Source organism: Phyllobates terribilis, unplaced genomic scaffold (genome assembly GCF_046119375.1).
Source record: "Phyllobates terribilis strain yellow unplaced genomic scaffold, ASM4611937v1 Scaffold_1__5_contigs__length_1240528914, whole genome shotgun sequence".
NCBI lineage: Eukaryota > Metazoa > Chordata > Amphibia > Anura > Dendrobatidae > Phyllobates > Phyllobates terribilis.
The window spans coordinates 49270567-49293252 of record NW_027362761.1 but is presented as its reverse complement, the minus strand read 5'-3'; the positions used below and the strand labels follow the sequence as shown (position 1 = coordinate 49293252).

General features: G+C 43.3%; 1 protein-coding gene across 1 annotated transcript in view; it reads right to left on the bottom strand.

Moving 5' to 3' along the window:
• The window catches only part of PCGF3 (polycomb group ring finger 3), a 141903-nt gene that overhangs the window by 6629 nt on the left and 112588 nt on the right, over positions 1-22686 (bottom strand). Inside the window, exons 4-7 of the mRNA XM_073651805.1 lie at positions 8890-8945; positions 6943-7053; positions 2321-2409; positions 326-463 (exon numbers count right to left, since the gene is read on the bottom strand). Coding sequence (XP_073507906.1) covers positions 326-463; positions 2321-2409; positions 6943-7053; positions 8890-8945 — 394 coding nt within the window. The remainder of the gene's footprint in view (positions 1-325; positions 464-2320; positions 2410-6942; positions 7054-8889; positions 8946-22686) is intronic.

Below are 22686 nucleotides of genomic sequence, written 5' to 3'. Positions count from 1 at the left end.
TGGCGCCAGTAGTGCACAGCTTCGTCAACTGCATAGTGGCCTTGGCCAGGTACTGCACATCCGCCACCTATTAATTTGAATAGAGGGTAGATCTGCAGTACCCGGCCGCAGTCATTGCGTTGACGGAGCTGTGCCGCTAATGGCACCTGGAACAGCTGATGGGCGGAGTGCCCCAACTAATCAGATACTAAGAAAAGTCCATCAATATAAAAGTCCTGTAAAACCCCTTTAACAAATTGCTTTTTTTTGTAGTAAATGTTCCCATCCATTTACAAAAATAATAGTTTCCTTTTATGAAATTAAACGTTTCGCTGCTTGGTCTTACCTCATTAAAAGATGATAGATTAAGTTTTTTGGCAATGAACTTCTTAAGATGTAAAACTGTTGCTTGGGCTGAGCACCGTATCCATTTTCGCTTGAGTCCACGCAATTTGCTGCTGTTGCATTCTAAGCATATACTGACCTTTAGAAAGGGAGAAAAAAGCACAGAAGACACACGACTTAATAATTTACACTGCCAGCCCAGATTTAATGCAGTGCCACTTAAGAAAGGGGAGAAGTAAACTCAAGCTGGCAGTCGCACACCTACTGTTCTGCTTTCTAACACAGGAAAATAAGCCTTCAAGCAGCCGTAAGCTTGCGAGCAGTGCTTACCTAGTACATCACCCTTGAACTCATGACTTGTCCAGGTCTAAATTGGGAGTCAACTTCTTAGATTCAGTGACATCTCAACAACACTTTCCTTTGTAGATTTTACCAAATTTCAAGCTACAATGCAGAAACACTATGTGGCACTGTAGCAAGACGACTGGCCAAACCTTGCACACTCGCCTTTTGGGTCTTTAATGAAATCCATCTTTACATCCCTCAAAGCATCAGCTATATATAGAAAGCTGCTGAATGAAAGCGCTCAGCATGAACAAATACATAGGTCACCTAAATGTCAACCTGCATTGTGTCTCCCCAGAGCTCATTATACACATGCCCCATCTTTCAATCCTTTTAGCCATTATTAGATTAGTTATGTCAGTCTGCACTGAATACGTGGCTCAAGAGATAAGGAAGAGGAGCTGAACTGATCCTTAGAGCAGCTTAACAATTAAAATAAAAGACACTACTGCCATTTTGGGGTTTGAGCAAATATATATATATATATATATTTTTTCTACCATTTATACATGGATAGATTATTTGCGATTTCTCAGTTAACCTATAATGACTTTTTATGGACATCAGCAAAGGAACGTATGGTATGGTCTACAATTGTCAAACATTGAACTGGATTGACTCACCATTAAAAACGGCTAGCTGTAACCACCGTGCGAGAGAGTACAATAGTCAACATTTTCCGATTGCAATCATCTATAAACCCAGCTTTTCTCTGACCTAAGAGTTTGTTCACACACTGAGTTTTTGTCTGAGTTTAAAAAGGGGTTGTGCCATGAACAAAAGAATATTTTAATCAACAGATCTTGGAATAATAATACATTTTTGGATGTTTAAATAAAATGTTCCTGTGCTGAGATAATCTTATAAATGTGCCCCTGCTGTGTACTGTGTAATGGATGTGTCTGACCCTGTACAGGAAAAATGGTCTGATCATACCACAGCTCCTTGGTAGTGGGGGGGGGGGAAGCAAAAGTATACAGCACAAGATCGCAGCTGATTCTTTGAGGTAAAATATTGTTTAAAGACAAGCAGGGAAATGTTTTACCTCTTAGAATCCTCTGTGATCCCCCGCTGTAATGTCTGTATAGTCTTTTGCTTCCTCCCCTGCCCAGGAGCTGTGGTATGATCAGACCATGTTCCTGCACGGTCAGACACAGCCATTACACAGTACACAGCAGGGGCACATTTATAAGATTATCTCCGCACAGGAACATTTTATTTAAACACATCCAGTTGTGGAACTTATTATTATTCCAAGATCTATTGATTAAAATGTACTTTTATTTGTGGCATAACCCCTTTAAGAGTAAAATATGAATGAGCTTTCTGAAATCTCATGCACATGGTGGTTATTTTTTCCTTGCAGATTTGAACTTGAGAGTTTTCTCAAATCTGCAGCATGTCAATTCTTTCAGTGTTTTTGCAGCATTTTTCACCCACTCAAAAGAATAAGAAAAAACGCAAGAAAACAAGCATCACATAGTGCATATTTTAAGCAGCGTTTTTCGTGTGCCCACTGCAAATGCTCAGTACAAACTGCAACCACTGTGTTCTCACCTTTATCCACAAGGGACCAGGCATCCCGAATGTGATCGCACAAACAGATTTAAAATGAATTAGTTAAGACCATGAAAGGCAATGCCGTGTATACCTGCTCATCACTTCTATGGTAGTCATGGTCGTCTTCTTGTTTTTCTTCTGTTGTATCTTTAGTTGTGTTTTCTTCAGGTTTTGCCTCACCTAGAATATAGGGGAGTAACACATAAGGGTAACTAAACTGAACGAACATGATTTTAAAATTGTGCTACAGAAAAAAAGAAATGTTCAACTTCTGATTAACCCCTTAATCACTACAATTTTGAGGGTTTTTTCACACTTTCGTTTTTTCCTTCCCGTCTTCCAAAAACTATAACTCATTATTTTTCCATTGGCAAAACCATATGCTATGAGGCCTATTTTTTGTGGTTGTAGTTTTTAATGACACCATTCATTTTTACATTAAATACGCTGAATAGGCGGGGGAAGAAAAAATTCCAAGTTTGAGTTTAATGAATTATATGAGAAATATACACAAGTGCCTCATTGGCAAACTTTGCATGCCAAGGCGCATGACAGGTGAAAGATTTGACAGATTTATTAAGAAGGACAATTTTTCAATTTACTTTTGTTATAATTAAAGAAACAGAAAAAAAACTGAGGGTTTTACTTCTGTAATTCTTGCTTTGGTGTGTTATAATCCCCCCCATCTATCTATGCAGTGGTTTATCTGGTGGCGAGATGGGAAATTATAACTGGTAATAGAATATGGAGAGTCATAACTATGGTACTCTAAGAAACTCGGAAATAAAAATCATTTAAGGCAACTGACTACACAGTGCAGAGCAAGTGAACAATAATGTACTTTAAAACATCAGCTGCTTTCTGGGCTGAAGTCAGAATCATTAACCCTGTAACGACTGCCAATATACCTTTTCATTTCGGCCATTTCGGGGCCTAAATCCACAGCACCGCTTTTTCACGACACTGACAATTAAGTGTATAACGACCCCCAGCGGGCGAAAATCCCGCGGGTGACCTTTGACACCATGAAGTATTGGTCACAACCGATTAATCCCTTAAAATACCGCTGTCAAGTCGTTAAATTGGGTTAAAAGACTCTGACACCTTTGGCATCACAGGTGCCGATGGTTGCCATGGTACCCCAGGGTACAGGGGCCTGTTAGATCCTGCTATAAGCCAGGTCTAACAGGCTCTGTCAGTGAGACACTGACAGGTCTCAGGCACTGCAGTGCACGAGTACTGCAATGCAAGAGACCAACGATTGAATTACAAAATATTTATATCCCACAGTGGGACTATGTGAAAAAGTAAAAAAAAAGTTAAAATATGTAAAAAAGTAAATAAAAGCACAAAGCGCGCGCACATATCCCAAAAACAGTGTTTCGCCACTAAAAAATGCAGCCTCTGTGTGAAGACAGAAATAGACAAAAAAGTATACATAATTGGTAATCACCGAGTCTAGTACGAGTGAACTGCGCAAATATATATATATATACACACACATATATACATACATACACATGCACCGTGTTTTTCGGACTATAAGACGCACCCCAAATTTTGGGGTGGAAAATAGAAAAAAGCCTGTGCCGGGCCGGGGCCTGTGGTCGGCCGGAGCTACCGGTCCGCGCATGCGTCGGCTCGGGCGGCCATTTTCCTGTAGTTCACAGCTCTAGTAAGATGGCCGCGCACACCGGAGACCTGCGCAGGCCGCACGCCGCTCACAGCCTGACACTGGCCCGGCACAGGTGCTGACCCCAGCCGCTCACCTCTGCAGACATTGATGCCGCCGCCGCTACCACCACCGCGTTCCTGGAGGACCATAAGACGCACCCCCTATTTTCCTCCCAAATATTGGGGAAAAAAAAAAGTGTATCTTATGGTCAAAAAAATACGGTATACACACACACACACACACACACACACACACACACACACACAATGGGTACGAAAAGTATTCAGACCCCTTTAAATTTTTCACTCTGTTTCATTGCAGCCATTTGGTAAATTCCAAAAAGTTTATTTTTTTCTCATTAAAGTACACTCTGCACCCCATCTTGACTGAAAAAAAAGAAATGTAGAAATTTTTGCAAATTTATTAAAAAAGAAAAACTGAAATATCACATGATCATAAGTATTCAGACCCTTTGCTCAGTATTGAGTAGAAGCTAGTACAGCCATGAGTCTTCTTGGGAATGATACAACAAGTTTTTCCTTGATTTGGGGATCCTCTGCCATTCTTCCTTGCAGATCCTCTCCAGTTCCGTCAGGTTGGATGGTGAACATTGGTGGACAGCCATTTTCAGGTCTCTCCAGAGATGCTCAATTGGGTTTAGGTCAGGGCTCTGGCTGGGCCAGTCAAGAATGGTCACAGAGTTGTTCTGAAGCCACTCCTTTGTTATTTTAGCTGTGTGCTTAGGGTCATTGTCTTGTTGGAAGGTGAACCTTCGGCCAAGTCTGAAGTCCAGAGCACTTTGGAAGAGGTTTGCATCCAGAATCTCTCTGTACTTGGCCGCATTCATGTTTCCTTCAATTGCAACCAGTCGTCCTGTCCCAGCAGCAGAAAAACACCCCCATAGCATGATGCTGCCACCACCATGTTTCACTGTTGGGACTGTATTGGGCAGGTGATGAACAGTGCCTGGTTTTCTCCACACATACCGCTTTGAATTATCACCAAAAAGTTCTATCATCGTCTCATCAGACCAGAGAGTCTTATTTCTCATAGTCTGGGAGGCCTTCATGTGTTTTTGAGCAAACTATGTGGGCTTTCATATGTCTTGCACTGAGGAGAGGCTTCTGTCGGGCCACTCTGCCATAAAGTCCCGACTGGTGGAGGGCAGCAGTGATAGTTGACTTTGTGGAACTTTCTTCCATCTCCCTACGGCATCTCAGGACCTCAGCCACAGTGATCTTGGGGTTCTGCTTTACCTCACTCACCAAGGCTCTTCTCCCACGATTGCTCAGTTTGGCTGGACGGCCAGGTCTAGGAATACTTCTGGTGGTCCCAAACTTCTTCCATTTAAGGATTATGGAGGCCACTGTGCTCTTAGGAACCTTGAGTAATGCAGAAATGAAATTCTTTTGTAACCTTGGCCAGATCTGTGCCTTGCCACAATTCTGTCTCTGAGCTCCTTGGGCAGTTCCTTTGAGCTCATGATTCTCATTTGGTCTGACATGCACTGTGAGCTGTGAGGTCTTATATAGACAGGTGTGTGCCTTTCCAAATCAAGTCCTATCAGTTTAATTAAACACAGCTGGAAGGAGTAGAACCATCTCAAGGAGGATCACAAGGAAATGGACAGCATGTGACTTAAATATGAGTGTCTGAGCAAAGGGTCTGAATACTTATGACCATGTGATATTTCAGTTTTTCTTTTTTTAATAAATTTGCAAAAATTTCTACATTTCTGTTTTTTTTCCAGTCAAGATGAGGTGCAGAGTGTACTTTAATGAGAAAAAAAAATGAACTTTTTAGAATTTACCAAATGGCTGCAATGAAACAGTAAAAAATTTAAAGGGGTCTGAATACTTTCTGTACCCACTGTAATATTATATATACATACATACCCATAGAACAACTGAATAGCTTTTTTTTTGTTCATTCTGAGTCTGAAAAATCTAAAAAAGCAATCAAAAAAAGTTATGTATCCCAAGATGGTACCAAAAAAAATCTTCAACTTGTTGTGCAAAAAGAAGCCCTCATGTACCATTGCTTGCCAAAAAGTATATTTAAAAAAAAAAAAAAAAAAAAAAAAAAAAAGTACAGCTTTCAGAATATGGTGGCGGAAAAACTTTTTTTTTTTAATGAAAAAGCATTTTAAAGTGTGTGATCGCAGCAAAACATGAAAAAAAAACAAAAAAAAACCACGTTATCAATCTGATATCGCTGTAATTGCACTTGCCCGAAGAATAAAGTCCTCTAATCACTAATCCTGCACGGTGAACCATGCAAAAATAAAAATTATTCTTTTACTGCTATTTGTTCATTCTAACTCCCAAAAATCGGAATAAGGCTTGGTTCGCATTTACCCTGTGATCTCTGCTAAAAGTTTATGTCAGGGTTTCCGTGTAAATCCTAAAAACAGCGATTCGGAACCACCCACTATAATAAGGCAGATATAAAAATTGACAATTAAGAATATTGAAAAAATTTTCACAAAAATTTCGATATTTTCACAAATAAATGCAGAACATAACGACCTAAATTTACCGCCATCATCAAGTACAATATGACACGAAAAAAAAAATCTCGGAATCACTGGAATATGTGGAAGCGTTCCAGACATTACTGACACTGGTCAGATTTCAAGAATTGGGCAATAAGTGTTAGACAAAAACAATAGTTATACAACATAAATAAGTTCTAGAATCCTGGAATGAGAGAGATAACTTTTGGGGTCTCTAGTAATGTGATAATTTTTTAGTTATTTCCATGCCACCTAAATAGGAGAGTTGCTCCAAGCTGTAATACCAGGTACAACCACTACTAAAAGTAAGGCGCCACGCCTGGTAAAAACCAAAAGGGTCATAGCATTTATTGGAGCATGTTGGCTCTTTCAATCAACTGATGAACGGAAGTACATGGAGTTGTCCCATATTGATCTGACTAAATGGCCATCAGAAGAATAGACCACCTATTTGCAGTCCTGGCGAACAGCTTTACATGGGACGTAAAACATTGAGAATCCCATTAATAAAAGAGAATCATACCATTTCGAACAGTTTCTACATGTTGCTTAGCTACGCAAGGTTCCGCTTTGATGTCACCAGGCACTTCCATTCCCAGTTTGTGATAGAACTCTCTCTGTTTACGGATTTCAGCTACAAGTAAAAGATAGGTCCAATAGAAAATAATTACAACGAGTGAATTAATATACTGTCGAAATTCATAGAGAGAAAAAAATGGTGCAGAAAAGAACTACATATAGTACAAGACAACTAGTCCTCTAGTGATAATCTTCTGCTGATGAAACAGCAATTTTATTGAAGCTACAACAAGCAGCACAGTAAGTGATACATCGCTGGAAGTAGTCTGTGTCCCTACATAATGCTGCTCTCAAATTAAATAGCAAAAACCTGCTGACAGATTCCCTTTAAGTGTTGAAAAAGCCATGTGATATAATTGTAGCATTTTTTTGGTCCTGCCGTACATTCAATAAACAGGTCAGCATAAGATGGTGGATGCAAAACTAGATTTTACATACATAATTCAATTATAGTAAAGACTTTGACTTTCAAAATTTATCAATTTTACAGTGATTGATATTGATGGCCACTGAAGTAGTGTGCTGTCGGGTTTGGTTATTTACCGTTTGCCTTTTAAATAACTGCCAGGCACCAAATGCTTAAAGGGAACCTGTCACCAGGTTTTTCCCATATAACCTATGGCCTCCACCTTTCAGCTCCATGTGTCTGCATTCTAAAATGGGCATGGCTGGTCTTTGCCCAGTGCCTCCTCTCTTCTTGTTATGAAGTACTCTTTCTCTGCTTTGTATGGATGACTCATCCTACATCATCCACACAGTGTTCTTCCCCGCGCTCCTGCGCAGGCGCACCTCTCTCGCTGCCCTGCGGAGGGCACAGCAAAAGTACTGTTCTGCACATGTGTGGGGAAAGGTCAAAAAGCGCATTACAGTACGGTCCTCTGCCCTCAGCAAGGCAGAGAGGTGCGTCTGCGAAGGGGAACACTTTGTGGATGAAGTAGGAGGAGTCATCTACATATATCAGAGAAGGAGGATGGCATTGCAAGAAGAGAGAAGGGGTAAGATGAAAACCAGCGACGTCCATCGGACCAGACCGCCCCGTATGGGAGTATTATAAAAGGTGTTTTTTTTATTTAGTTTTTTTGCCAAACAGGGCGAATTGGGGTCCAATATACAACATTTCAGAATGCTGTCACATGGAGCTGAAAGGTGGTGGCTGTAGGTTATATGGAGAAAAACCTGCTGACAGGTTCCCTTTAAAGAGCACCTTTCACCACTCTGGGGGGGTGCCCTTTTTATTTGAGAGTGGGCAACCCCAGACTGATCATTTTATGAGCACTTCTTACAATATTTTATAAAAAGCCTCTAATGCCCCCAAAATGGTCCAAGTTTCTAGCAAAAGTTAGGCCAAACTTTCAAGTTGTCTAATTTTAACATGCAGAACAGGATCCCACAACTATCCGTGGACCTTTTCACAGTGAAAGAGCGAGATATCACTCTTTGTACTCTCCTAGCACGGCTGCGTACTTTACCAAGCGGGTACGTAACATCATTACAGCGGTTTCCGATCAGTAATAGCTTCGTAAAGTACATGGCCGCGCTGGGTTAATGCAAAGATCACGATCTCACAAGATCTAGCTCTTTTACTGCCAGAGCGGCACCGGAGCGTTGTGGATCACGAAGTTCTGGGCTGACATGCTAGAAAGTTGGGCAGTTTCAGGGGGCATTAGTCTTAATTTTTTTGCATTTTTTACAATAACTTCTATTTACGAAAATCTGCAGTCTAGGGCTGCATAATATTTTATTTATTAAAGTGCATAACTTTCCTTTTATAGACATTAAACTTTAAATCTGCCACTTCTTCCCCAAGCTTCGAAATGTCATTGTTATTTTGTAATAGAATACCACTACAAAAGGTACTCAACCCCATGTCATCTGCAAAGATATTGCTTACCTTCTTGGAGACCTGGCACCAGTTTGTAAACGATATCTTGCATTGTTCGGTCATGACTGGAAAAAAAAGTATTATATATAATAACAGCAAAAACAATGTGTGTGTTTGTGTATCTAGATGATTATGTTATACCGTAGATTTTTTTACTAATACAATCATTGCAGCCCTAGCCTTGCTTTCTTTAATACATGACTGGCACAGAGACAAGAAGAGAGTAGGTTCCAATCTGACCTCCGCACAAGAACCTATTTCTTACTCTGGAACAGTCAAATGGAGGAATGTTTTGGCAACAGATAGACAAAATTAGCAGTAGTGGGATTTTCCAGAGCCCATGACAGCGCCACACGATAGAGGAGATCTGCTCATCAAGGAGAGGAACCTACTGAATAAAAAAGTGGTAACTTCTCCCCCGTATCAGTTTGGTTACAAAGCATGAGAGGACCTCCAAGGCAGTCATATGTACATCACCATACCATAAGCTACAACAGCATCTGAACTATACACCTAAAACTCTATTAGTGCACACCAATACCAGCGACAGGGGTGGGGGTGTCATGGGTTCTGGAAAATCCCATTACCGGTAAATATTTTAGTCTTGTCCTTTTCCCCATGACAGCACCACACAAGAGATTTACAGAGAAAGTAAATCCACCCTAGGGAGGGACCACTGCTTTTAGAACCCTTCTCCCAAAGGATAGATCAGCAGAAGAGGTCAGATCAAGCCTATAGATCTTATAGAAAGTTGAAGGAGAGGACCATGTTGCCGCCTTACATATCTGCTGGATAGACACCTCTGCGTTCTCTGCCCAGGAAGTCACAATAGCTAGAGTAGAATGAGCTTTTGTGTTCTCTGGGACTGAACTACAACTAGAGGAGTAGGCTAACTTAATGGCTTCCCTAATCCATCTAGCTAAGATACCCAAGACTTTTAGGACTTTCCTAGGGCCCTGGAAGGAAACAAACGACTGGCTCTTCCTCCATGTTTTTTTTTTTACTGACCTGTAATTTATCCTAGGATTTGTGCAAAAGGAAGGAAGAATAATCTCCTGACTCCTATGAAATTTTATGGCTACCTTTGGAAGGTAGGCTGAATCTGGACTTAGAATAACTATCTTCCAAAATCTGTGTAAAGGCGGCATTAACCCCTTCACATACACATACAACACAGCGGGAGGTGTGTTCCCGCAAACGGTCGTATGTATACTGCGTGAAGACTACGCGCCGTAGCGATCAAGTGCGGGTGTCAGCTCTATGTGAGAGCTAACATCCTGCAGCAACCCCCACGATTGGAGTTTAACCCCTCTGATGCCGCGGTCAATAGTTGTGCCGGTGGTTGCAATGGTGACCCAGGGCCAAAAGATGGCCGCAAGTTCACACAGGGACGGTGGCCTGTAAGCTCCTGGTCAAAGCCGGAGCAGACACACCTCCTCCCTGTCTGCAAGACGCATGAAAAGCATTGCAGACTATTAGATCACCGATCAGGGCAGGGAAAGTTGATGACCCATCAAGGTAAAGAAGCAAAAAAAAAAAAAGTTTAAAAAAATCGTAAAAATATTAAAAAAGAAAAAGAAAAAAAAAAATCACAAAGTAATCATACCGCTAAACAAAAAAGTGGAACAAAACGTGATCAAAAAGTAGAAAGCAAATGAAAAGTCATCTTGTTCTGCAAAAAACAAGCCACCATACAGCTCCATTAGTGGAAAAATAAAAAAGCTATAGCTCTCAGAATAAAGTGATGCAAATATAATTAATTTTTTCTATAAAATAGTGTGTGTGTAAAAGGGCCAAAACATTAAAAAAGATACAAATGTGGTATCGCTCTAATCGTACTGACCTAAAGAATAAAGTTGTCTTAGCATTTTTACCACAAGGTGAAAGGCATACAAAAAAAATAAATAAATTATAATAGAAAGCGAACAAAAAACAAATATGTGCCTAAAAATGAGCACTTACACCGGAGTTTCCATGTAAATGAAAATGACAGATGGTGACACTGTGCATGCCATCTGCTCTATGATCCGGTGGTGTCTGTCTTTTAAAGTGTGCATAAAAGTGCGTCTGACCACAGTTTTGTGGACTTCCAAAAGAGAAGAACAAAGCTGAACAGAGGCCAGACGGAGTCCATGGTAACTCTGCTGCCTTCTAGTGAATGGATTAGTAGGGGGTTTCAACTGAATCAAATCATTCAGAAATTTAGATGTATACTCCTATGTAAGTGCTCAGCGTAGAGAGCAGGAGAAATGTGATCTCAAATGTTATGTATAATGTTCCCAACAAAAGCTTCAAACTCAATCCACAAAAAAAGCAAGCCCCCACTCAGGTCAGTCATCTGTCAATGGAAATATAGGGGGCTTCCTTGTTACTGGTAGTACAAAAACTCTGGAAAAGTGCTATGGCTCCTCACCCTCCAAAAGAAATCCAGCAAATTCTGCGCTCCCAAATCCAAATGCCCCTTCTCTCTTCTGAGCCCCACAAACCGCAGTTAGCATCACGTTTAGCATTTTTTATACTGATGAGAGCCCACATAATTTACAGGTGTGTCTCCAGAAGCACAAGCTGGGCACAATCTGTCGGCACTACAATGTACGGGCACTACACTGGCAGATTTGCAAGTTTCACTGACTGCTTGTATCTGGCAAACACCCACTGAGTCAAAATCATCACTACACCTTTAGATAAATTCCCAGAGGAGTGCAATTTGGGTCACTTATGGTGGGTTTCTTATTGTTCTGGCACCTCAGGAGCTCTGCCAATGTGACATGGCACCCTCAAATCATTCCAGCAAAATGTGCACTACAATATGGTGCTCCTTCCCTTCGGAGCTTTGCACTGTGCCTAAAAGTAGTTTTCGATCCCCTATATGAGGTTTTGGCTTACTCAGGAGAAATTGCGTAACATATTTTGTGGTCCATTTTCTCCTATTATCTCTTTTGAAAATTGAAAACTTGAAGCCAAAGTAATATTTTAGCGGAAAAAAATGGTAATTTTCAATTGACACAGACCAATGTTATACAATTCTGTGAATCGCTTGAGCTTTAAAGGGAATCTGTCACCCCCTGGGACCTATCAGACCTCTAATATGGGCATACAGGTGATAGAAATGTAAATATATACATACCTGTATGGCCCATATTAGAGGTCTGCTTGCTTTGAAATATCTTTTTATAAAATCCGTTTTCCTATGCTTGGCGTCTGGGGGACGCCAAGAAATGCCTGCCTACCTACTTAATTTAAATATTCCCCCCTTCCCCTGCACGTCTAGGTCTGCAGGTCCCGCGCATGTGCAATGTGCCTATAACGCAAGGTGCGGTTTTTGTTTTTTTTTCTCTCGGCCCTATTTTACACTGCTGGGCTCTAGTGCGCACGCACCGGGGGAGTCACTGTGACTTCCGCACCAGTGACCTCCGGTGTGCGCAACAATAAGGTTTGGTCCCCACCTCCTCCATCCTGATAGTTAGGAACTATATTATACACGAGCATACACACACACACACACACACACACGCAAAAGCTGTCCTCCGGATGGCAGCCGGGATATCCACACTATTCGTATAACTGTTGCCGTGGGAGACGGCCACGCCGTGTCACTCAGGGTGTGTCAGATGCGGTGCCTTCACAGGCCTGTGTTCAGCCTCACACAAGCTAATAGAGAGCTTTCCTGCTATGCTGCTAGCAATCCCAACACTGACACACCCAAACCTTCACTGCAGGTTTTTAAAGGGAATCTGTGGCCATAAGACACTTGTAAGACCTGGGCTAAAGGGAGTGGACCGCCCCACTGCCATTCCTGTAGTCCAGTCCAAGAATAAAAGCCCATGCCGGGTTTTCCTAAATTCAACTTAGCCAAATAGCTTGATTAAGTTCAAACTTTACTTTTACTCTGCACTGCAATCACAGCTGTGTGTCTGTAATAGAAATGCACTCCAGCGGGTTCAAAATTCTTCTATGCGCATGCTGGGGGAAACATACCATCCCTCGCATATGATCCCTCTCACTGCCTCACAAATCTTCCCCCTCTGTTCAAACTTGTGGGGTTGAACACTGGTCACCATACAGGGTGCCCGTGACAGGACATCCGCATTTCCCTGCGACTTACCAGCCCGATGTTCCACTGAAAAACTAACATTTTGTATGGACAGGAACCATCTGGTGACCCGCGCATTCCTCTCCTTTGCGTTTCTCATCCAGATCAGGGGTGAATGGTAAGTAACTAAGCAAAACTGTCGCCCGAGCAAATAGCATAGGGACTCCAAGGCCCACTTAATTGCCAAGCACTCCTCCATTACGCTATAATTTTTCTCTGCCGTGGTAAGTTTCCTGCTCAAGTAGGTGACCAGATGTTCTTCTCCGTTCACCTCCTGTGACAGTACAGCTCCTAGGCCTACCTCTGAGGCATCCATTTGCACAATGAAGCCTTTTTTGAAGTTGGGGCTGGTGAGGACCGGCTGTCCGCACAATGCCAACTTTATGGCCTGGAACGCTTCCTCCGCCTGAGGGTTCCACCGAACCATGACTGACTTCTTCCCCTTTAGGAGATTGGTCAGGGGTGCCGATCTCTGAGCAAAATTAGGTATAAACCGGCAGTAGTACCCAATGATACCGAGAAACACTCTCACCTGTTTGGTAGTCAAAGAACTGGGCCAGTTTTGAATGGCCTCAATCTTGTTTACTTAGGGTACGTGATTGGCCGTGGGGTTATCAAACCCCAAGTATCGGGCTTCCTCGAGACCTATCGCGCATTTTTTGGGTTTCGCTGTTAACCCCGCGACTGAGTGAATCCAGCACCGCTTGTACCTGGGACAGATGGGTATGCCAGTCGGTACTAAAGATGATGATATCATCTAAATATGCCAACGCATACTTCTGATGGAGGCTGGCCGGGGCCCCATGTAAACCAAAAGGCAGGACGACATAGTGATAGAGGCTCTCTGGTGTTACATAGGAAGTCTTTTCTTTTGCCGATTCGGTCAGTGGCACCTGCTAGTAACCATTGGTCAGATCGAGCGTGGTGAAGTACTGGGCCTGCCCCAGTCTCTCGATCAGCAAGTCTACCTGAGGCATTGGATAAAATTCAAATTTTGACACCTCATTCAATTTACAGAAGTCATTACAAAATCTTAATGACCCGTCTGGCTTCGGAATCAGCACAATGGGGCTAGCCCACTCACTCCTAGATTCCTCGATGACTCCTAACTGGAGCATTTGTTTCACTTCAGCCGCGATGGCTTGCCTCCGGGCTTCAGGTACACGGTACGGTTTCATCCGCACCCTCACCCGAGGCTCGGTGACAATATCATGTTTGATGACAGAGGTGCGGCCAGGTAGTTTGGAGAATACATCCGTATTTAGCTGCAATAACCTCCGAGCCTCCCGCCGCTGCTGTTTGGTGAGAGCGTCACTTATCTTTACCTCTCCTCTGGTCTCCTCCCGGGGCGGCGATGGAGGGTCCACAGACAAAACGACTGGAGTCGCATCTGTAATCATACATTCCCGGCCTTTCCAGGCTTTAAGCAGATTGACATGATACAACTGTTATTTCCTCTTACTAGTTGTTCCACAACCTCATCCGGGATTTTGTCAACCCGATAAAGTAACTCTTGGTTGACCGCCATGCGCGGAAAGACAGACTCTGCTCCCTGTTGCTGAGCCACTCCATTTACCTCTATTACCCTTTCCCGGGCTCAGGTCAGGGTAGGATCCTGTAGCTGAGCTGTCCCAAACACTCCCCGGGACACTTCCAGCTCTGGGATCGATGTGGTCTCCTCGGCCTCTCCAGCCAACACCTCTAGGGGAAACCTATCGGGTTCACATTCTTTCCCTAGGTTGGCGACCCCTACGGCATGTATCCCAGACTCGGGATCTTCGGGTTCCGAGCCCGGACACATCTTTATTCTGGGAGGGTTAATTTTAGTCTCCCACAAGGACCAAAACAGTGGCACATCTCTTCCCAGCACAGTCCCGTAAGGAATAGTCTTTACCACTCCCACCACATATTTAACCACTCCACACGGAGTGGAAAAGGTAACCTCCGCCGTCGGATACTCGTGGAGTTCGCCATGTATACACACAACTCCGACTTCACCCCCAGTGGGTTCTAATACCGAGATCAATGACCCATGGACGAGGGTCACTAGGCTCCCTCAGTCCAAGAGAGCCTCTGATCGATGTCCATTGACGCACACTTGGCACAGATGGGGTTCGCTTGTTGGACCTACAGGGTCCGCGGTGTAGAAGGTCCAGGCATACATAGACGACCTGCGGTTGTTCCCGCAGTCTATGGGTTCAACAGTCAGGGGGCAGCTGGCAGCCATATGTCCGGGCCCCTGGCATCGCCAGCATCTAATAGCGGTGGAACCACTAGTCCTGGAGGCCGATTTAGCTGGTCTCCTGCCACCCTCACTCCGGAGTACCCCCTCAGTATAGGCTCAGTACGGATTGTCCCCAGCAGAGGGACGTGGCCCTTTCCCAAACTCCTGGGCTTGCAGGGGCTGGAGTGCCATTCGCATTGGGGCAGAGTCCCGTACAAAGTCCTCGTGGCCGTATATCGTTCAATCAGGCTAACCACCTGGTCCAGGTTACCCGGGTCCCCTTGCCCCACCCAACGCTGTTAACCGGTGGGTAGAGTTCTCACAAGCCGATCGACCACCACCCTCTCTACCATCTGGGACAGAGTCAAGCAGCTTCAGCAAGTCATACACCTGAGACCTGGCGGGTCTGGACTCTGCAAAGGTCCACTGGTACACACGTTGGGCTCACACATAGGTATTAACCCCCAGTCGGGCAAGGATCTCACCTTTTAGCTTCCCATAGTCCTGGGCATCTTACCGACTGAGGTCAAAGTAGGCCTTCTGCGCGTCGCCCATCAGGAACGGAGCCACCACTTCAGCCCACTGGCCGACTGGCAGGTTTTCCCACTCCTCTGTGCGCTCATGAAAAATGAGGAAGGCTTCCACGTCATCCTCCTGACTCAGCTTCCTTAGTGCGGAACGGACCTTGTCCCGGGCCTCACGACGTTCCGGAGTCGGTGATGGTGGCGTCTCTCGCAGAGCCTCAATCTGCTGCACAATCAGTTGATTAGTGCGCTGCTGCCCTGAGTGAGGACCAATTGCCTTAGCAGTTCCTCCATTTTTTCAGCAGGCTGGGGCTGCAATGTGGCAAGCCTAATAACAGACATGCAGCTGTCTACACTGCCCTCATTCTGTACCATACTGTAATGCGGTGGTGTTCACACTGCAGAATGGAGGCAGTGACCCAAAAAAAGACATTATATATATATATATATATATATATATATATATATATATATATATATATATATATATATATATACACACATACATATACACACAGTACAGACCAAAAGTTTGGACACACCTTCTCATTTAAAGAAATTTCTGTATTTTCAGGACTATGAAAATTGTACATTCACACTGAAGGCATCAAAACTATGAATAAACACATGTGGAATTATATACTTAACAAAAAAGTGTGAAACAACTGAAAATATATGTCTTATATTCTAGGTTCTTCAAAGTAGCCACCTTTTGCTTTGATGACTGCTTTGCACACTCTTGGCATTCTCTTGATGAGCTTCAAGAGGTAGTCACCGGAAATGGTTTTCACTTCACAGGTGTGCCCTGTCAGGTTTAATAAGTGGGATTTCTTGCCTTATAAATGGGGTTGGGACCATCAGTTGTGTTGTGCATAAGTCTGGTGGATACACAGCTGATAGTCCTACTGAGTAGACTGTTAGAATTTGTATTATGGCAAGAAAAAAAGCAGCTAAGTAAAGAAAAAAGAGTGGCCATCATTACTTTAAGAAATGAAAGTCAGTCAGTGCGAAAAATTGAGAAAACTTTGAAAGTGTCCCCAAGTGCAGTTGCAAAAACCATCAAGCGCTACAAAGAAACTGGCTCACATGAGGACCGCCCCAGGAAAGGAAGACCAAGAGTCACCTCTGCTTCTGAGGATAAGTTTATCCGAGTCACCAGCCTCAGAAATCGCAGGTTAACAGCAGCTCAGATTAGAGACCAGGTCAATGCCACACAGAGTTCTAGCAGCAGACACATCTCTTCAACAACTGTTAAGAGGAGACTTTGTGCAGCAGGCCTTCATGGTAAAATAGCTGCTAGGAAACCACTGCTAAGGACAGGCAACAAGCAGAAGAGACTTGTTTGGGCTAAAGAACACAAGGAATGGACATTAGACCAGTGGAAATCTGTGCTTTGGTCTGATGAGTCCAAATTTGAGATCTTTGGTTCCAACCACCGTGTCTTTGTGCGACGCAGAAAAGGTGAACGGATGGACTCTACATGCCTGGTTCCCACCGTGAAGCATGGAGGAGGAGGTGTGATGGTGTGGGGGTGCTTTGCTGGTGACACTGTTGGGGATTTATTCAAAATTGAAGGCATACTGAACCAGCATGGCTACCACAGCATCTTGCAGCGGCATGCTATTCCATCCGGTTTGCGTTTAGTTGGACCATCATTTATTTTTCAACAGGACAATGACCCCAAACACACCTCCAGGCTGTGAAAGGGTTATTTTACCAAGAGGGAGAGTGATGGGGTGCTACGCCAGATGACCTGGCCTCCACAGTCACCAGACCTGAACCCAATCGAGATGGTTTGGGGTGAGCTGGACCGCAGAGTGAAGGCAAAAGGCCCAACAAGTGCTAAGCATCTCTGAGAACTCCTTCAAGATTGTTGGAAGACCATTTCCAGTGACTACCTCTTGAAGCTCATCAAGAGAATGCCAAGAGTGTGCAAAGCAGTCATCAAAGCAAAAGGTGGCTACTTTGAAGAATCTAGAATATAAGACATTTTCAGTTGTTCCACACTTTTTTGTTAAGTATATAATTCCACATGTGTTAATTCATAGTTTTGATGCCTTCAGTGTGAATGTACAATTTTCGTAGTCATGAAAATACAGAAAAATCTTTAAATGAGAAGGTGTGTCCCAACTTTTGGTCTGTACTGTACACACATATACAGTTCTGGCAAAAATTAAGAGACCACTGAACAGTTTTCTATTTGAAAGCATGGAAAGACTGGTGGAAAGCATGCCAAGATAAATGAAAGCTGTGAAATCATGGTTAGTCCACTAAATATTGATTTGAGAACTCTTCCAGAGTTAAAACATGAATAATTTGAGGTCTGAAAGCACTGTTTCTTTTTTAGTATTTTGACGCTTTATCATTTGCTGCAAATAAATGCAAAATTTTTAGCTTTGAATTTCGGAGACATGTTGTCAGTAGTTTATAGACTAAAACAACAATGTACATTTTACTCAAAAATATAAAGAGAAAAATCAGAGAAACTGAAAATTTCGCAGTGGTCTCTTAATTTTTTCCAGAGCTGTACCGCGTAGTAAAGTTGTCGCCGCTTTTTCAATAAATACACAGCCAAAACAAAGTATTTTAATGAAATAAAAACACTTTTCAAAAAATGTTTTTTTCATTTTTCTCTCAGTCCCCAAATCCCTTCTGAAAAAAAAAAAAAAAGTAAAATAACAAAACAACCATATCCCTCACATGTCTGCCATCACAAAATAGCCCACGATTACCGCCAACAATTGTCCCTCGGCGATCTGGGTCACTTTTACAGCAGTGACATCAGCAATCACTGATGTCACTGCTGTAGAAGACAGCAATGTACAGTCATGGCCAAAAGTTTTGAGAATGACACCAAAATTATATTTTCACATGATCTGCTGGCCTCTGGTTTTTATTAGTGTTTGTCTGACGTTTATATCACATACAGAAATATAATTGCAATCATATTATGAGTACCAATAGGTTATATTGACAGTTAAAATGAGTTAATGCAGCAAGTCAATATTTGCAGTGTTGCCCCTTCTTCTTCAAGACCTTTGTAATTCTCCCTGGCATGCTCTCAATCAACTTTTGGACCAAATCCTGACTGATAGCAGTCCATTCTTGCATAATCAATGCTTGCATTTTGCCAGAATTTGTTGTTTTTTGTTTGTCCACCCGTCTCTTGATGATTGACCACAAGTTCTCAATGGGATTAAGATCTGGGGAGTTTCCAGGCCATGGACCCAAAATCTCTATGTTTTGTTCCATGAGCCATTTAGTTATCACCTTTGCTTTATGGCAAGGTGCTCCATCATGCTGGAAAAGGCATTTTTTGGCGCCAAACTGCTCTTGGACGGTTGGGAGAAGTTGCTCTTGGAGGACATTCTGGTACCATTCTTTATTCATGGCTGTGTTTTTAGGCAAGACTGTGAGTGAGCCGATTCCCTTGGCTGAGAAGCAACCCCACACATGAATGGTTTCAGGATGCTTTACAGTTGGCATGAGACAAGACTGGTGGTAGCGCTCACCTCTTCTTCTCCGAATAAGCTGTTTTCCAGATGTCCCAAACAATCGAAAAGGGGATTCATCAGAGAAAATGACTTTGCCCCAGTCCTCAGCAGTCCACTCCCTGTACCTTTTGCAGAATATCAGTCGGTCCCTGATGTTTTTTTCTGGAGAGAAGTGGCTTCTTTGCTGCCCTCCTTGAAACCAGCCCTTGCTCAAAGAGTATCCGCCTCACAGTGCGTGCAGAAGCACTCACACCAGCCTGCTGCCATTCCTGAGCAAGCTCAGCACTGCTGGTAGTCCGATCCCGCAGCTGAAACAGTTTTAAGATACGGTCCTGGCGCTTGCTGGTCTTTCTTGGGCACCGTGGAGCCTTTTTGACAACAATGGAAGCTCTCTCCTTGAAGTTCTTGATGATGCGATAGATTGTTGACTGAGGTGCAATCTTTGTAGCTGCGATACTCTTCCCTGTTAGGCCATTTTTGTGCAGTGCAATGATGGCTGCACGTGTTTCTTTAGAGATAACCATGGTTAACTGAAGAGAAACAATGATACCAAGAACCAGCCTCCTTTTAAAGTGTCCAGTGATGTCATTCTTACTTAATCATGACTGATTGATCCATTAACACAGGTGTGGGTGTTGATGAGGACAGGGCTGGCGATCAATCACTAAAACGATGTTAGCTGCTCCTTTTAAGGCAGGACTGCAATGATGTTGAAATGTGTTTTGGGGGTTAAAGTTCATTTTCTGGGCAAATATTGACTTTGCAAGTACAGTAATTGCTGTTAAGCTGATCACTCTTTGACATTCAGGAGTATATGCAAATTGCCATTACAAAAAATGAAGCAGTAAACTTTGGAAAAATTACTATTTGTCTCATTCTCAATACTTTTGGCCATGACAGTATACTGACAGGAGTGTAAAATCACTCCTGTCAGTATACATTGCTGCTGCAAGAGTGAGGTCACTGGGGTTCATCAGCTGATTAGCCCCGCTGAGCTCACCACCAGTACTGGTGGGAACATTCTTGAGAATGTTCCCACAGGGAGGTCACGTGAGCGATCAGCGCGCTCCCTGCAGTGTACCGCCGGCCGCCAGGAGGAGAACATCGCCGGGGGACATCGCCTGATAGGTGAGAAGTGTTTATTTTATTTTTTCAACTTAAATTTTTTTTTTTTTTTTTTTTACTGCCAGTGGTTCTCGGCTCAGCTGAGGAGACTACTTCTACTATACCTGCGGATTTGCTGCGTTTCAATAAAATCAATAGGCAGGAAATGCTGGGCATAATGGACATGCTGCGTACAATGGTAATCCTGAGCGGAAATTTCCGCATCACGCGCTCCCTGCAGTGTACAGCCGGCCGCAGGGAGGAGAGCATCACCGGACAGGTGAGAACTGTTTTTTATTTTATTTTTTACTTTTTTTTTTATTTTTTTTACTGCCAGTGGTTCTCGGCTCGGCTGAGGAGACTACTGCTCCCCTCAGCCGCGCCACTCTCGCTGTTATCAGCGGGTGCGGCAGTCGGATGAGAAGAGTAGTAGTCCTCCTCTGTCGACCCGGGTACCACCCGCAGTGTGTTTCACCACCCATTTGCTTTAATTGAAACGCAGGAAATCCGCAGATAGAAATATTATACCTGCGGATTTGCTGCGTTTCAATAAAGTCAATGAGCGCGAAAGGCTCCAGAAACGCTGAGCATAATGGACAAGCTGCGTTTTTTTTCCATAATTGCAATAGCTGGCAGACCGTTTTTTGATGCGTTTTGCACGGCGTTTCCGCACGGAAAAACCGCTGCGAAAATGCATCAAAAATGCTACGTGTGCACTTAACCTAAGGGTTTAAGAATGAAAAGCTTGAAAATTGCTAAATTTTAGAAATATTAGCCAAATTTGCAATATTTTCACAAATAAACGCAAGCCGTATGGAACAAATTTTACCATTGTCATGAAGTTCAATATGTCATGAGAAAATAGTCTCAGAATCACTAGGATACATGGCAGAGTTATTACCTCAAAGTGACACTAGTCAGAATTGAAAAAATTGGCCTGGTCAGGAAGGTGAAAACAGGCTTTGGAGTGAAGGGGTTAACTGACAAGGCTTGGATATCACTGACTATGGGCTGAAGTCAGCACTACCAGAATCAGAGTCTTCAAGATAAGATGAGACCTATAACGGTTCGAAGGGAGGGTTGGTTAATGCCTCCAGCACCAGGTTCAGATCCCAAGGTGGAATCTTTGGACTAGGGATTGGCCTTGACCTATCATTAGCTTTAATAAATCTAGTAATCCATCTATTGCCAGCCAGGTCTCAGTTATACAATGCCCGTAAGGCCAAGATCTACACTTTAAAGTGCTAGTGGATAACCCCAGCTCTAATCTTTTTTGTAGAAACTCTAGAATAGATTTAACCGGAATCTCCTCACCCAGATCTTCCCCCAAACTAGACAGGAATTTTTTTCCAGGTTCTACCATATATTTTCGTCGTTATCGGTTTCCTGCTCTTAAGTAACGTGGATACTAAACTGGGAGAAAACGCTATCTGGATTCCAGCCTGTCAACTGAAGGCCCGCTACTTGTGGGTGCCAGACTGGACCTTGGATGAGTACATCTCTGGTAAGATCCATGGATCGGAGTTGGACATCAGCCTCATCCATGAAAACCACAGTCTTTTAGCCAGAATGGGGCTATCAGAATTATTCCCAACTGGTCATCCCTGATCTTCCTTAGTACTGCTGGGATCATCACAACTGGTGGGAAGGCAAAGGCTAGACCGAAGTTCCATGTAATCTGGAAGACATCTTCTGCATGAGGTTTTCCCTGGGATTTAACGAGCAGAATTTTTTTTATGATGAGAAATGTTTTTCTGCCATCTGGAAAGTTTCCTCTGTTGCTGCCATCAGGTAGCGAGATCTTGTTTCCCCTGATGGATGATGGGAGGATTTAAGCCACCATTGTTTGAATGTCCGACAGGATACGAACATGATGGCTTTGGAGAGGTAGACAAAATTCTTCACCACATATTTCCCTGCCAGAAGTTCCGTCATGTTGGAGGAACTTCTCTTCTCGTATTCTGACAAAACACCCTGAACTACAGAGTCTCTCAAACGCGCTTCCCATCCACTAGGGCTTGCATCTGTAGTTATGACATCAGTAACCTGATTAACCCATGGAACCCCTGCTAACAGATTCTCTGTGGTTAGCCACCTAAGAGGGCATTGGTTGCTACTGAAGAAAAACACTTAATTTGCCTTCCAAACACCTTTTCAGCCCCCTTTCATCAGTATCTCTCCTGCTGCAATTGTCTGGAATGTAATTGAGCTCACAGTACTGCTGGAATACAGGAGGTCAGGGTTCCAGACAAAGACATTGCTTGTCTACTTCCACCTTACCCATTAAGGCTAAGTGCCCACGATGCAGAAATGCTCCGGATTTTTTCCTGAGCGTTTCTGCATCTCCCTGGCAGAAAAAAACGCATG